This window comes from Ursus maritimus, unplaced genomic scaffold, assembly GCF_017311325.1.
Source record: "Ursus maritimus isolate PB19 unplaced genomic scaffold, ASM1731132v1 scaffold_8, whole genome shotgun sequence".
NCBI lineage: Eukaryota > Metazoa > Chordata > Mammalia > Carnivora > Ursidae > Ursus > Ursus maritimus.
Genome location: NW_024426996.1, coordinates 13,987,036 through 13,999,679, shown reverse-complemented (window position 1 = coordinate 13,999,679; position 12,644 = coordinate 13,987,036). Strand labels below are relative to the sequence as shown.

At 43.6% G+C, this 12,644-nt stretch overlaps 2 protein-coding genes across 4 annotated transcripts in view; both read right to left on the bottom strand.

Moving 5' to 3' along the window:
- The window catches only part of SLC10A6 (solute carrier family 10 member 6), a 29,338-nt gene extending 20,013 nt beyond the window's left edge, over positions 1 to 9,325 (bottom strand). The window contains exon 1 of the mRNA XM_008706174.2: positions 8,520 to 9,325. Coding sequence (XP_008704396.1) covers positions 8,520 to 8,896 — 377 coding nt within the window. The 5' untranslated portion in view covers positions 8,897 to 9,325. The remainder of the gene's footprint in view (positions 1 to 8,519) is intronic.
- CUNH4orf36 (chromosome unknown C4orf36 homolog) overlaps positions 1 to 12,644 on the bottom strand; it is a 44,214-nt gene that overhangs the window by 5,339 nt on the left and 26,231 nt on the right. The window lies entirely within an intron of this gene.

Genomic DNA, 12,644 nt, shown 5'->3' with positions numbered 1-12,644 from the left:
CCAGGACTATGACCCCAGCCGAAGGCAGACACTTAACTGACTGAGCCACCCTGGCACCCTCAAATGTTTTTTTCTTTTTTTTTTTTTCAAAGTGTTTTTTTCCCTAAGCAAATACCAGACTTCTGTTTTCACATATGATAAAGCAAATACTTCCACTTAAATTTTTGTTTTCAAGCTTTTCTTAGTTCTTGCATATATTTTATTCTATATGAAGTTTAAATTATTTTCTCCTACTAAAAAAGCTTAGGGGTGCATGGGTGGCTCAGTCAGTCACCAGGATTGAGTCCTGCATCGGGCTCCCTGCTCAGGTGGGGAGGCTGCTTCTCCCTCTGCCTCTGCCTTTTCCCCCCGCTTGTGCTCTTTCACTCTCTCTCTCAGTCAAATGAATAAATGAAATCTTAGAAAGGAAGGAAGGAAGGGAGGGAGGGAGGGAGGGAGGGAGGGAGGGAGGAAGGAAGGAAGGAAGGAAGGAAGGAAGGAAGGAAGGAAGAGAAAGAAAGAAAGAAAGAAAGAAAGAAAGAAAGAAAGAAAGAAAGAAAGAAAGAGAAAAGAAAGTTAGCTAGCTTACTTGGAGCAAAGACTTCTTCCTAACTAAAGAACAGATAAAGGAAGAAAAGCAGTTTGCCACAGCTCTCAAACCTCTGTCCACAAAGAGGGTGTATGGGAAGGTTTTCCAAATTCTTAGCCTATGATAATGCTACATTCCTTGGCTCTTCATATTACTAAGCCCTGAAGGAAATTCCACATTACATCGCTTAATCTTTGAACTTCTGGAAAGTTGCACAGCACTTTCCCAGTGAATTGCTTTGGCACAGAACAGCAAAGTAAGATTCATGACTGTGGGAAGCAAATGTAGATTTCTATCGACTGATCTATACCCTTGACTGCATAGTTTTCTGCTTCCATGCTTTACAAAAATGTTCAAGCCCATGGCGCTCGACAGATGGTGCTCTGCCAACTGTTAGAAATACCCACAATGTTTTCTCTCTCTCAAATGAATAAATAAAATCTTTAAAAAAAAAAAATGGGGCTCCTGGGTGGCTCAGTCAGTTAAGGTCAGGTCATGATCTCCAGGTCCTGGGATTGAGCCCCATGTCGGGCTCCCAGCTCAGTGGGGAATCAGCCTCTCCCTCTGCCCCTCCCCCTGCTTGTGCTCCCTCTGTCTCTCTCTCAAATGAATAAATAAAATCTTTTTTTAAAAAAATACCCACAGGGGCGCCTGGGTGGCACAGCGGTTAAGCGTCTGCCTTCGGCTCAGGGCGTGATCCCGGCGTTATGGGATCGAGCCCCACATCAGGCTCTTCCGCTATGAGCCTGCTTCTTCCTCTCCCACTCCTCCTGCTTGTGTTCCCTCTCTCGCTGGCTGTCTCTATCTCTGTTGAATGAATAAATTAAAAAATAAAATCTTTAAAAAAAAAGATACCAACAAAGCTGTAAAAGCACACAGTGAACGTGTGTGAGTAGAGTGGAAGTCACACCTTTCACTGCCATGAAATCCCAGGGGCAGCATAAACAGAGGATATGGCTAACTGGCTCTCTTGGCTGTTCACATATAGGAAAATTGTTGGCAAACGCTGACCTCAATATAACAAGATTCCACTTGCACTGAGAAGAATGGAATCACCATCCCCAAATTATTACAGAGAATAATGAGACTGCTTCAGCAAGTCTGGACAAAGAGGTAAATCCTGCACCTCCCTTAAAACACGGAAATGACATATATGTGTAGTATATTAAAGCACAGTATCTGTACGTATGACATTTTGCAATTGGATTTAAATTATTCAAATGTTGTTTTAGTATCAAACTAATAAAATTAGGAGCTCTAACATTCAAAACTATGAAAGTACACACTTGCTTCTCCACAGGAAAAAAATTAAAAACCATCTGGCTAGACAAATGGACATGGAGTATACTATCACCCCAGGTCGACAGACTTGGCCTTAGGAAAGAGTTCAAGGCCAGGTACTCCATCCCCCAATATAAACGTTACCTCTCAATAGCAATAACTAGCATTTACTGAGCACTACCTGCTAAGTATTATACCTCATGCTTTTAGATATATGTTCTCTTTTCATCTATACAATAAGCATATGTAGGTATTTTTTTAAAGATTTATTTATTTTAGAGTTGGGGAGGGACGGGGGGAGGGAGTGACAGTCTTAAGCCAAATCTGTGCTGAGCTAGGAGCCTGACGTGGGGCTTGATTTCAGGTCCCTGAAATCACAACCTGAGCCAAAACCAAGAGTCAGACGCTTACCTGACTACACCACCCAGCCACCCCACCGTATGTGTAGGTATTATTTCCATTTTATAGGCAAGGAAACTAAGGTACAGAGAGTTATAGAAACTTGCATGGAGTCACATGGATTCAATCGAAGTTCTGTCTCTTAAGATGATCTTCAGTTCCCTACCAGGCCATGTCAGACTGACCTGAAGAATCTGAAGTTCTATTTCCCAGGTGTCTGCTGAAGAACCAAGAGCTCCTTTAGAGGTCAAAGGTCAAAACTGGCCACTGAACCTCTCAGGCTCCACCACCACCAGTGGTCAGAATCCTTTCTCTGCAGTGCAGGACACAACTACATCCTTGGGGAAGAATGGACCTCATGTATCAGAAGTTGTTAAACTGAAGACAGTGGAATTGTCCCGCATAGCACCAATAAGCTGACTGCATTTCCAGAGGGTTTTTTATATCACACGCAGGCAATCAGAAACTTTCCTTCAGTCATTCACTCGGTGTTTGTGGAGCACCTCCCGCGAGCAGGCTGGCACTGGATATGCAAAGGCGAACAAGCCCTCGAGGAGATTGCAGAGCTCGGGGTCAGGCGGATAAGTAATTCAGTTGTTTCCATGCCCTCCTACAGATGACAACAAGTACGGATTTGGGGGCGCCTGGGTGGCTCAGTCGGTTAAGCGTCTGCCTTCTGCTCAGGTCATGATCCCAGGGTCCTGGGACCGAGCCCCACATCGGGCTCCCTGCTCAGCGGGGAGTCTGCTTCTCTCTCATGCACTCCCCCTGCTTGTGTTCCCTCTGTCGCTGGCTGTCTCTCTCTCTCTCTGTCAAATAAATAAATAAATCTTAAAAAAAAAAAAAAAAAAGAAGTACATATTTGGTGCTGTGGGGACAGAGAGGGGAGGCATCTCTGTCAAATAGTTTCAGGAAAAACATTGAAAACTGGGGTGCGGGGGCAACACAGACTTTATATGTTGCTTTTGTTTTCCTACTGTCCAAAATACTTAAAACTTAAAAAGCCCTCAGATCCACTTCTGGTTTATGCCCAAAAGAACTGAAAGCGGGGACTCCAACAGATATGCACACTCAACGTTCACAGCAGCATTATTCACAACAGCCGGAAGATGGAAACGATGCTCCTGTCCATCGACGGATGAATGGAGCTGGCGATACATACGGCATGTGTATATGTGGGACATACACACACAACATACAGCCTTAAAAAGAAAGGAAATTCTGGGGGCGCCTGGGTGGCTCAGTCGTTAAGCATCTGCCTTCGGCTCAGGGCGTGATCCCGGCGTTATGGGATCGAGCCCCACATCAGGCTCCTCTGCTGGGAGCCTGCTTCTTCCTCTCCCACTCCCCCTGCTTGTGTTCCCTCTCTCGCTGGCTGTCTCTCTCTCTCTGTCAAATAAATTTTAAAAATAAAATAAATAAAAAAGAAAGGAAATTCTGACAAACGCTACAACATGGATGCACTCTGGAGACATTGTGCTAAGTGAAATAAGCCAGATACTGAAGGACAGATACCACAGGATTTCACTTATATGAGACATTTAGTCCAATTCAAAGAGACAGAAAAGAGAATGGTGGTTGACAGGGTCTGAAGGGAAAGGGGAGTTATTGTGTAATGAATACAGAGTTTCAGTTTGAGAAGATGAGAACTATAGAGAGATGGCCGCTGGTGACTGTACAGCCATGTCACTGTACTAATGCCACTGAACTGTACCCTAAAATGATTAGAATGGTCAATTTTATGTTACATACAAAACTCAGTTAGACTCAGACAGTCTAACGCATTGATTCTACAGAAGAGGAAACTGAGGTCCAGAGAAGTAAATTGCTCAAAGTTACACAGCTTCTTGGCAGGGACTAAAACACAGACTCTGACACAGTGCTCTTTTGCTGGCCGCATAGCATTCTGTGCCAGCTGAGATTCTAAGCACTTTCTATATATTCATTCAACCCTCACAACAACCATGAGATAGATTATGCTTCCCCCTATTTTAGAAGTGAGGAAACTGAAGCATAAATAATTTTTTCTTAAATTTTAGAGAGTAAGCACACAACTGGGGGCGGGAGGCAGAGGCAGAGAATCTTAAGCAGGCTCCACGCCCAGGGCAAGCCCAAGGTGGGGCTCTATCTTACAACCCTGAGATGATGACCTGAGCCGAAATCGAGTCAGATGCTTAACCAGCTGAGCCACCCAGGTGCCCCTGCAGCATAAAGAATTTATATAATCTGCCAAGATGACCCAGTTAGTAAGTGACAGCTCTACTCGCCGGCTCCAGAGTACATTAACTATGACAGTATAATGCCAGATTTTAGTTTTCATGTCCTACCCTCAAAGGCAAGAATTCCGTCCATCTTTAGTAGAGTAGATTGCAAAAATGTCCCCAGTTCTTCACTCCATTCTTAGCCATGCCCTCCTCTGCAATGTGACCTTGCAGCTCATCCACCAAGAGGCAGAATCTACTTCTCCATTCCTTGAATCTGGGCTGGCCTTGTAAAACGCATTGGCCAACGGGATGTGGTGGAAGTAATGATGAACTGGTTTCCAGCCTAGATATCAAGAGCCCTTGTGTGCTTCCTCTTTTTCAGAACCATGCCTCTGTCATATGAGTAGGTCTAGGCCAGCCTGCTGGAGAATGAGAGACCATGTGAAAGACAATCCAGTTGTCCCAGATGAGGCCATCCAAGACCAGCCTACATTTATCCAGTCCCCAGACATGTAAAAGAACCCAGCCAAGACGAGCTGAGCTCAGTCCAGGAACAGGGTAATTTTTTAGGCTCTTCAAATATAACAGCCAGTTGCTTTCCAGAACAATTATAATGAAGGATAATATTATGACTAGAAGGTACCGAATAGGCATTCCAGGCTGTGGGAACAACATGGGCAAAGGAAGTTGGAAAAGTGTGGGATACGTTCAGAGAACGGTGAGTAGTCCATTTTGACTATAGATTATTTTGTGCTTATTGGGAAATAAACCCAGAGAAGCAGGTTAGACCTGGCTTAATGCTATCTAAGTTAGTAGGTGTTGAGAAGCCTTTATATGCAGAAACATTCATTTCTCTTTACAATACCTTAGGGAAGTGTTATGATTTCCAGTTATAGGGAAGAGCTCCCAAGACAGGATTTAAATATAGACAGTCTGACCCCAGAGCCTGCCTCATCCACATACTATAAAACCATGGTGGAGAGACCCCCGGTGGAGAGAAGACTGTGAAGATACAGCAACTGGCCAAGAAAGGAATTAGAGGGCCTGCCCTAAGGAACTGGCGGTGGAGATAAAGAAGTAGCACTGGCTGTGAGTGACGAGCAAGAGGATGGGCCACAGGTCTAGACATCGGACTGAGTGAATGAGGTGAAGAATGAAAAGAGCCACAGGAGGATGCCTGGATGATGAGCCCAGGGGCCTGGGACAGGGATGGGTGTGATCATCAGGTACACAGAATGCAGAAACTGGTTCATACATGTTGATTCCGAAATGCCCTGCTTGGGATGAACACATGGAGAACTACAGGTAGACTGAAGGAAGCACAGAATTAAGGCATGAGAAATACGTTTCGGAGATCTGCTCAGAGCTAAACCTCAATTTCCTCTTTTGTGAAATGAAGATGTTCTTTTAAAGTCTTAAGAATTTTATCTAGCATGAAAACAGAATTCCTACCAACGACTATTTACTTTTTTTTTTTTTTTGGCTTAAAAGTTATTTTTGTTGGTAATCAAGTGGAAGAAATGTAATGAACTTGGATATTGTCTCAATCAAGAATACTAAATTTTCGGGGCGCCTGGGTGGTGCAGTCGTTAAGCGTCTGCCTTTGGCTCAGGGCGTGATCCCGGAGTTCTGGGATCGAGCCCCACATCAGGCATCTCCACTGGGAGCCTGCTTCTTCCTCTCCCACTCCCCCTGCTTGTGTTCCCTCTCTCGCTGGCTGTTTCTCTCTGTCAAATAAATAAATAAAATCTTTAATAAAAAAAAGAATACTGAATTTTCTCCTATTTGCAGTTTTTACTGAGAATTAAGATTTATTACTCGTATCGATGAGCTTTTGAAAATCTAATATTTAGTCACCATCTTAAAATTTCATTTCTTACAGGGTTTTGTTTTGTTTTGTGTTTTTTTGCTTATTTTTTGTTTTGTTTGTGAGATTCAAAATCAGAATTTAAAAAAAGGGAAGAAGTAGTTAATATTTATTACATAGCTACCATGTGCCTGGCATCCTGAATGTATATTTCCTCCTTAAAATACAGTCTTGTGGGGAATAGGTAATTTAAACCCATTTTACAAATGAGGAGATAAAGTTTATAGGTTAAATAATTGACTAACGTGAAGCTAATTGAGGACAGAGTTGGCAAAAGGAAGCAAAATGAGCTTTATCTTTTATAGACTTCCTTCCTATTCACTGGCATTTTTATTACAATGTCGACTAATAAAAGACGAAGTTAATAAATGTTCTCTCTCCCAGAGAAGTGTTTGAGAACTCTGGTTTAAGATTTATGCTCCTACTCAGAACAGAAGATTGAGTTGTCTTAATAAACGGCATGGAAGAAAGTGCCTACACTGCAGACTGACGAGAAACAGATGTGAATTCACATCTGCTGTCTTCCATACTCGGCTGTAGCATTTGGCAACCTCCTTAACCAATCTGAGGCACCATTTCCTCAGCTGTAACATTCAGGATAATAAAAGGTCACTTACAAGGTTATTATGAGAACCAAGGAAGAAGAGAAAGAGTACACGAAAGCATCTACCTCATGCCTAGCAACAGACTCAATTCATAAAATGTCCTTTTTCTTTCCAAAAATATTTAGGTCCCACAATTTATCACTGATACGTAGACTGTGTAGAGAATATTCATCATCTTCCAATTATTATGTTAATGATCAACTTTATATAATTGGAATTAGCAGTGTATATTAATGCATATTTTGCACTAGTGATTCTTTTCAAACCCCTGATAAGTGGGTAACTCAAAGCATTGTCATATAAAAATTAATTCATTTGGAATGAACCCATTAAAATTCACAGGTGAAATATGTTCATCTGCTAAGCATTCAACACATGCAGAGAACTAGAAACCCAGACCTGTAGCTGGTTCACTGGGGTGAACTCCCAGCACCATCCGCACCTCAGATTCATTCATGCATCGCATAATAAATCGCAACTGAATGAGCAGAGAGCAAAGATTTACATTCATAAACCATTTTTCCCTTGGGCAGGAGGTAAAACAGTTCGCAAGTAAACAAAGAATCTGGAAAGACCACCGTTTTTTGCTGTTATTTTTCCAATTGTGCCTTCTCTATTATTTTTTTTTTAAGATTTTATTTATTTATTTGTCAGAGAAAGAGAGCCCAAGCAGGGGGAGCTGCAGGCAGAGGGAGAAGCAGGCTTCCCGCAGGGAGCCTCAGGCAGCACTGGGATCAGGACCTGAGCAAAGGCAGATGCCTAACTGACTGAGCCACCCAGGCATCCCCTCTTTTCTTTCTTCAAATGCCATTTTTTCTGCATTGAAACACGTATTCCCAAAGATATGTGATTAATTCATCCTCATTAAAGTGTAAGTGAATGATAAAGCCTAATGTCTCCCAGGGGCATCTCTTTACACCACAATTAGAAATAAGGTCCCTGGCTTACACCAAAGGAATGAGATTCTAGTGATGAAAGTTTAGTCTGCAAAGCAAGGACAGAAAGAACATTTTTCGTCATAAAAGTCTTTAGGTTGCTCCCTAGGTCAACTCAATAGGCCACCACCAGCACCTAAAACAGGACATGTCTATCACACACCCCACAAGCTCCTTTACCCCGTGCCCCCAAATACTTGTTTCATAAAATAGATGCAAAGGTAACACTTGCTGACTAGAGCTGGGAGGGTGTCATTGTGGTTCTGCCACCACCACTCCCACCACCACCAAACAGACCCCTGCCATGAGCTTCCCGGGATTCTCAGCCTACTCCCTGGGAGACTGGGAGCCAGGACTGTTAATGCTGCCAGTGTGGGCGAGAATGAGTTCATGCCTGGGATGGGCCGTCAGGGGAGGAGGAAAGCTGCCTCCACTATTACATATGAACCAAACCCCTTACTCCTTGGAGAAGCAGTTGCCAGTAGCACAGAGGACGATCCCAGCCCAGGACATTTTGAGCTCAGAAAGGAAAGTCCTTCCAGGATTGAACTCTGTAAAACGTTGCCCGCTGGAACCTCTACCTAAAGATTGGCAGAGTTTTTAACACGAAAGTGTCCGTGCTGTCGGGGGGAGACTTCTGGGCTCCCTAGTGTACCTTACCTGAGATCCATGTCTCCTTCGACCCAGAAGGTGAAAATGTTCGAGACGGTTCCCCCCGGGCAGCACCCCATGACGAGAACAGCAATAGCTTGGGCTGGCTTCAGAGAGAAGCTGATGGCCAGGAGATAGGCTATGAGAGGCATGAGGCCAAACTGGCAGAGCAGCCCCACAGCAATGCCCCAGGGTCTCCTGATGTGCGCCCAGAGCTTCCGGAACTCCACAGAGCATCCCAAGGAGAACATGAGCAGGCCCATCATCACGGCTGACACCACTGTGAAAACAAGTTCCAGGTTCCCGTGTACCTCCGGTCCCACGGGCAGCTCCTCCTCTGAACTGTTAGCAGCGCAGGCTGAGCTGCTGGAACAATTTGCTCTCATCTCTTCATCTCCTTAAGGCAGCATTACAAATGAACATCTGCCGCGATGGCGGGGCAGGTCTCTTCTTCCACGTTTTGTAATAATGCAACCAAGTCACGCATGGAGAATCATTCCAATAGCTATTGGCCAGCCAGGTGATTCATCCTAATCTGATCAATGTATTCATGAATGGCATTATAAAAGTAATTATCACGGGCACGAAACATATAATAAACTGTGGTAAGGCTTTCCACTTCTGTTCTTACTCACCGCTGAATATTCAAGTGAAATGAGACAAGCAAATTTATTGTCAAGTGGAGTGACCGGGCTGTGTCGTCAGCATCACATTGTGTGCCAGGAAAACAGGGTGAGTGCCAAGACATAATTTCTCCAAATTCCATGGGGATTTCAAAGAACCAGGATGCAATGTTTTGTGGAGAGGAAGACTAACTGGAAAAAACAAAGGCGCTAAGCCAAAGCCACTCCTCCTCGCGTTAGCAAAACATTGCTGTTGAAAATATTAAAGCAAAAGGTCAGTCAAAGAAATGTCGGCAGGGAGTGAGGATCATTTCAGGAGTGCTTCAGAATTAGTTTCAGCTTTTCTTCTTTATTTATTTATTTACTTATTATTTTTTAAGGAGGCTCCATACCCAACATGGGGCTTGAACTCATAACTCTGAGATCAGGAGTTGCATGCTCTACCAACTGACCCAGCCAGGCACCCCTCAGTTTTTCTTCTATTTCTACTAGAATTGGTATCTGAAGCCAATAATTAAACACCTATAAGAATAATACAGTATTAAGCACCTGATTCGTTTCATCAAACATGTGGAAACTCATTTCTGTACCCAAAATAATACAAGGAAACTGTCACTTTCTTTTGGCGAACAGAGTCAGCTTTGAGATGCCACACCCCTGGGCCTCGTGGTGAGGTCTGGGACTTCTGTAAGAGAATGTAATAAAGAGCTTGTCTTGAAGGCTGGAGACAGAATCTGAGGCCGGCCTCTGACCACAATGGCCCAGGGGCCCTTCTCTGTGTCTTAACCACACAGACACACATTTCATTGGGAAACCAGACAAGGAAAATATGGTTCCATGAAACAACCTACAAAAGAGCAGATGCCACACCCTTTCTCACAGAAAGCAGAAAGTTTATTTATGGGGCAACGGTTGGTGACAAGACACACTTTATAAAACACCTCCACCTGTCTTAAGAGGGATGTTAGCTACGCGTTGTTTATTTTTGGATTAGCAAATTATTTTCCATGACAAAATGCTCTGGGCATGTTTGCTACATAAAAATACAAATTAAAGGACTCCTGAGTGGCTCAGTTGGTTAAGTGTCTGCCTTCAGCTCAGGGCATGATCTTGGGGTCCTGGGATTGAGCCCCAAGTCAAGCTCCCTGCTCAATAGGGAGCCTGCTTCTCCCTCTGCCTTTGCCCTTCCCTCTGCTCGTGCTCTCTCTCATTCTCTCAAATAAATAAAATCTTTTAAAAAAATACAAATTAAATACAAACGTAAAATAAAATCTGACAATTTGAGGGGCCCCTGAGTGGCTCAGTTGGTTGAGCGTCCGACCCTTGATTTTGGCTCAGGTCATGATCTCAGGCTCATGAGATTGAGCCTGGGACTCCACGTCCAGCGGGGAGTCAGCTTGAGATTCTCCCCCTAGCCCTTTGCCCCTTCCCCAGTAAAACAAATGAATAAATCTTTTTTAAAAATCTGACTATTTGAAGAAAGTATAAACCAGCTTAGACATAGACACCTTAAAAGCAACTCTGAAGGTAGAACTTTGCTGGAGACCATCAGAGGTCAGCATGAGGACCCACTGCCACCAACTCGTGATTCATGCCCAAGAATAAGCCAGCTTGTACACCAAGCCTGGTGAGCCTGTCAGAAGACAACCCAGGGGGCGCCTGGGTGGCTCAGTTGGTTAAGCATCTGCCTTCAGCTCAGGTCATGATCCCAGGTCCTGGGATCGAGTCCCACATCGGGCTCCCAGCTCAGAAAGGAGCCTGCTTCTCCCTCTGCCTGCCTCTCCCCCTGCTTGTGCGTGTGCTCTCTCTCTCTCTCTCTCAGACAAACTGATAAATAAAATCTTCAAAAAAAAAAAAAAAAAAGAAAAGAAAACAACCCAGAACCACCTGTGCTATATTTATGCAGAGTTAAGCAGAGAAATGGACACTTAAGAATGAGTTAGGTCTCTGGAAAGCTTTGTGTTTCTAGCTGAAGGGGGCAGAGATGTGGTTGAGCCCAGAAGGAATAGAAGAGGGAGACTGAACATTTTCTAAGTACCTACTAGGTGACAGGGCATGCTAGGTCCTTTACAAATATGTGTCTGTGTCTAGCAAAGCCGAACTTTTTTTTTTTTTTTTTTTTTTTTAAGTGAGAGATGGTATCACATTATTTCTGTCTGGATAATGTCAAAAGGCTAGTAGACCTTCTTTGTTCCTGGAAGTCACTCAAAGGCCCTTCTTAGTTCTCCAAATTTGAGTTTAATGAGATAATCACCATCAAGAATGATGTGACAGGAACACTAGCTTGGTGCTCAGAGCTTTTAGCTGGGGAGAAGGGAGCTGTTTTGCATAGTGGATGTTAGGAGCTTCCTGAAAGGGAAGGTGATCTTGGACTCTTACCTTTTGAAATGCAATGCTATCAGAATTTCTCAAATGAATTACGATGGTTTCAACTGAGGTGAACTGTCAGGAAAAGATACTAAAGTCCAATTACCTACCATGAAAGCAAGGGGTGTCTGGACTGATGACAATTTCCTCCAGATCAAGTCACCCTGGCACAGATGTCACAGGATCATATAGGACACAATGACTGAGTATGTGGATGTAGCCTGAAAAGAAGTAACCCTGAGAAACCAAGCTTCAGCACCGCCATGTTGTATGCAATGATCTGGACTAGAAGAGACCAGGCAGCAATGGGTAACAGCCCACTGGACTGGGTGGAACCAATTTATTCAAAAACTCCCAACAAAACAGCAGCAGCTGAAACCAGGGCTTACCAGTGGATACCAGGCTTTTCCCAGTTTGTCCCCATCCTGGAAAGGAAACTCCCTTGAAAGAGTAAGCCCCTAGAGTTCTTGTCAATTTGTAAAGGAGATTTAGGGGTGCCTGGATGGCTCAGTCAGTTAAGCATCGGACTCCTGATTTCAGCTCCAGGTCATGATCTCAGGGTCCTGGGATCAAGCCGCTTTGGACTCCATGCTCAGCGCAGAGTCGGCTTGGGATTCTCTTTCTCCCTCTCCCTTTTTCCCTCTCCCCGCTCACGCGCTCTCTGTCACTCTAAAATAAATAAATAAAATCATTTAAAAAATTTGTAAAGATTTTAAATAGGGGATCCTAAATGTATTGGCATGTAGGGATTCAAGTGATTAGAAATATTTAAAAGGCATGACAAAATTTATATCCTAAGCTAGTGAGGTAGTTCATGAGATCCCCTTCAATCTTCACATCCATTCTAAGAGGTAACTACTACCATTCCCACGTCACAGATAAGGAAACAAAGGCTTACTAGGGTCATATGATTTGTCCAAGATTATTAGACAAGTAAATTAACGTTAGGATTTAAATCCTCGTCTAATTCTCAGCCTATCCTCATTTCCCTGGAACACACTGAGAGGAAGCAATGAAAATAGTCAATAGCAGGGTCATTCTGAAAACACCGACAATCAATTAAACATAGCTCAGGGATAAAACACCACATTTTGACATAAACATGGAGAAATAAACCAACTAATCCCTGATCTCTAAATTTATC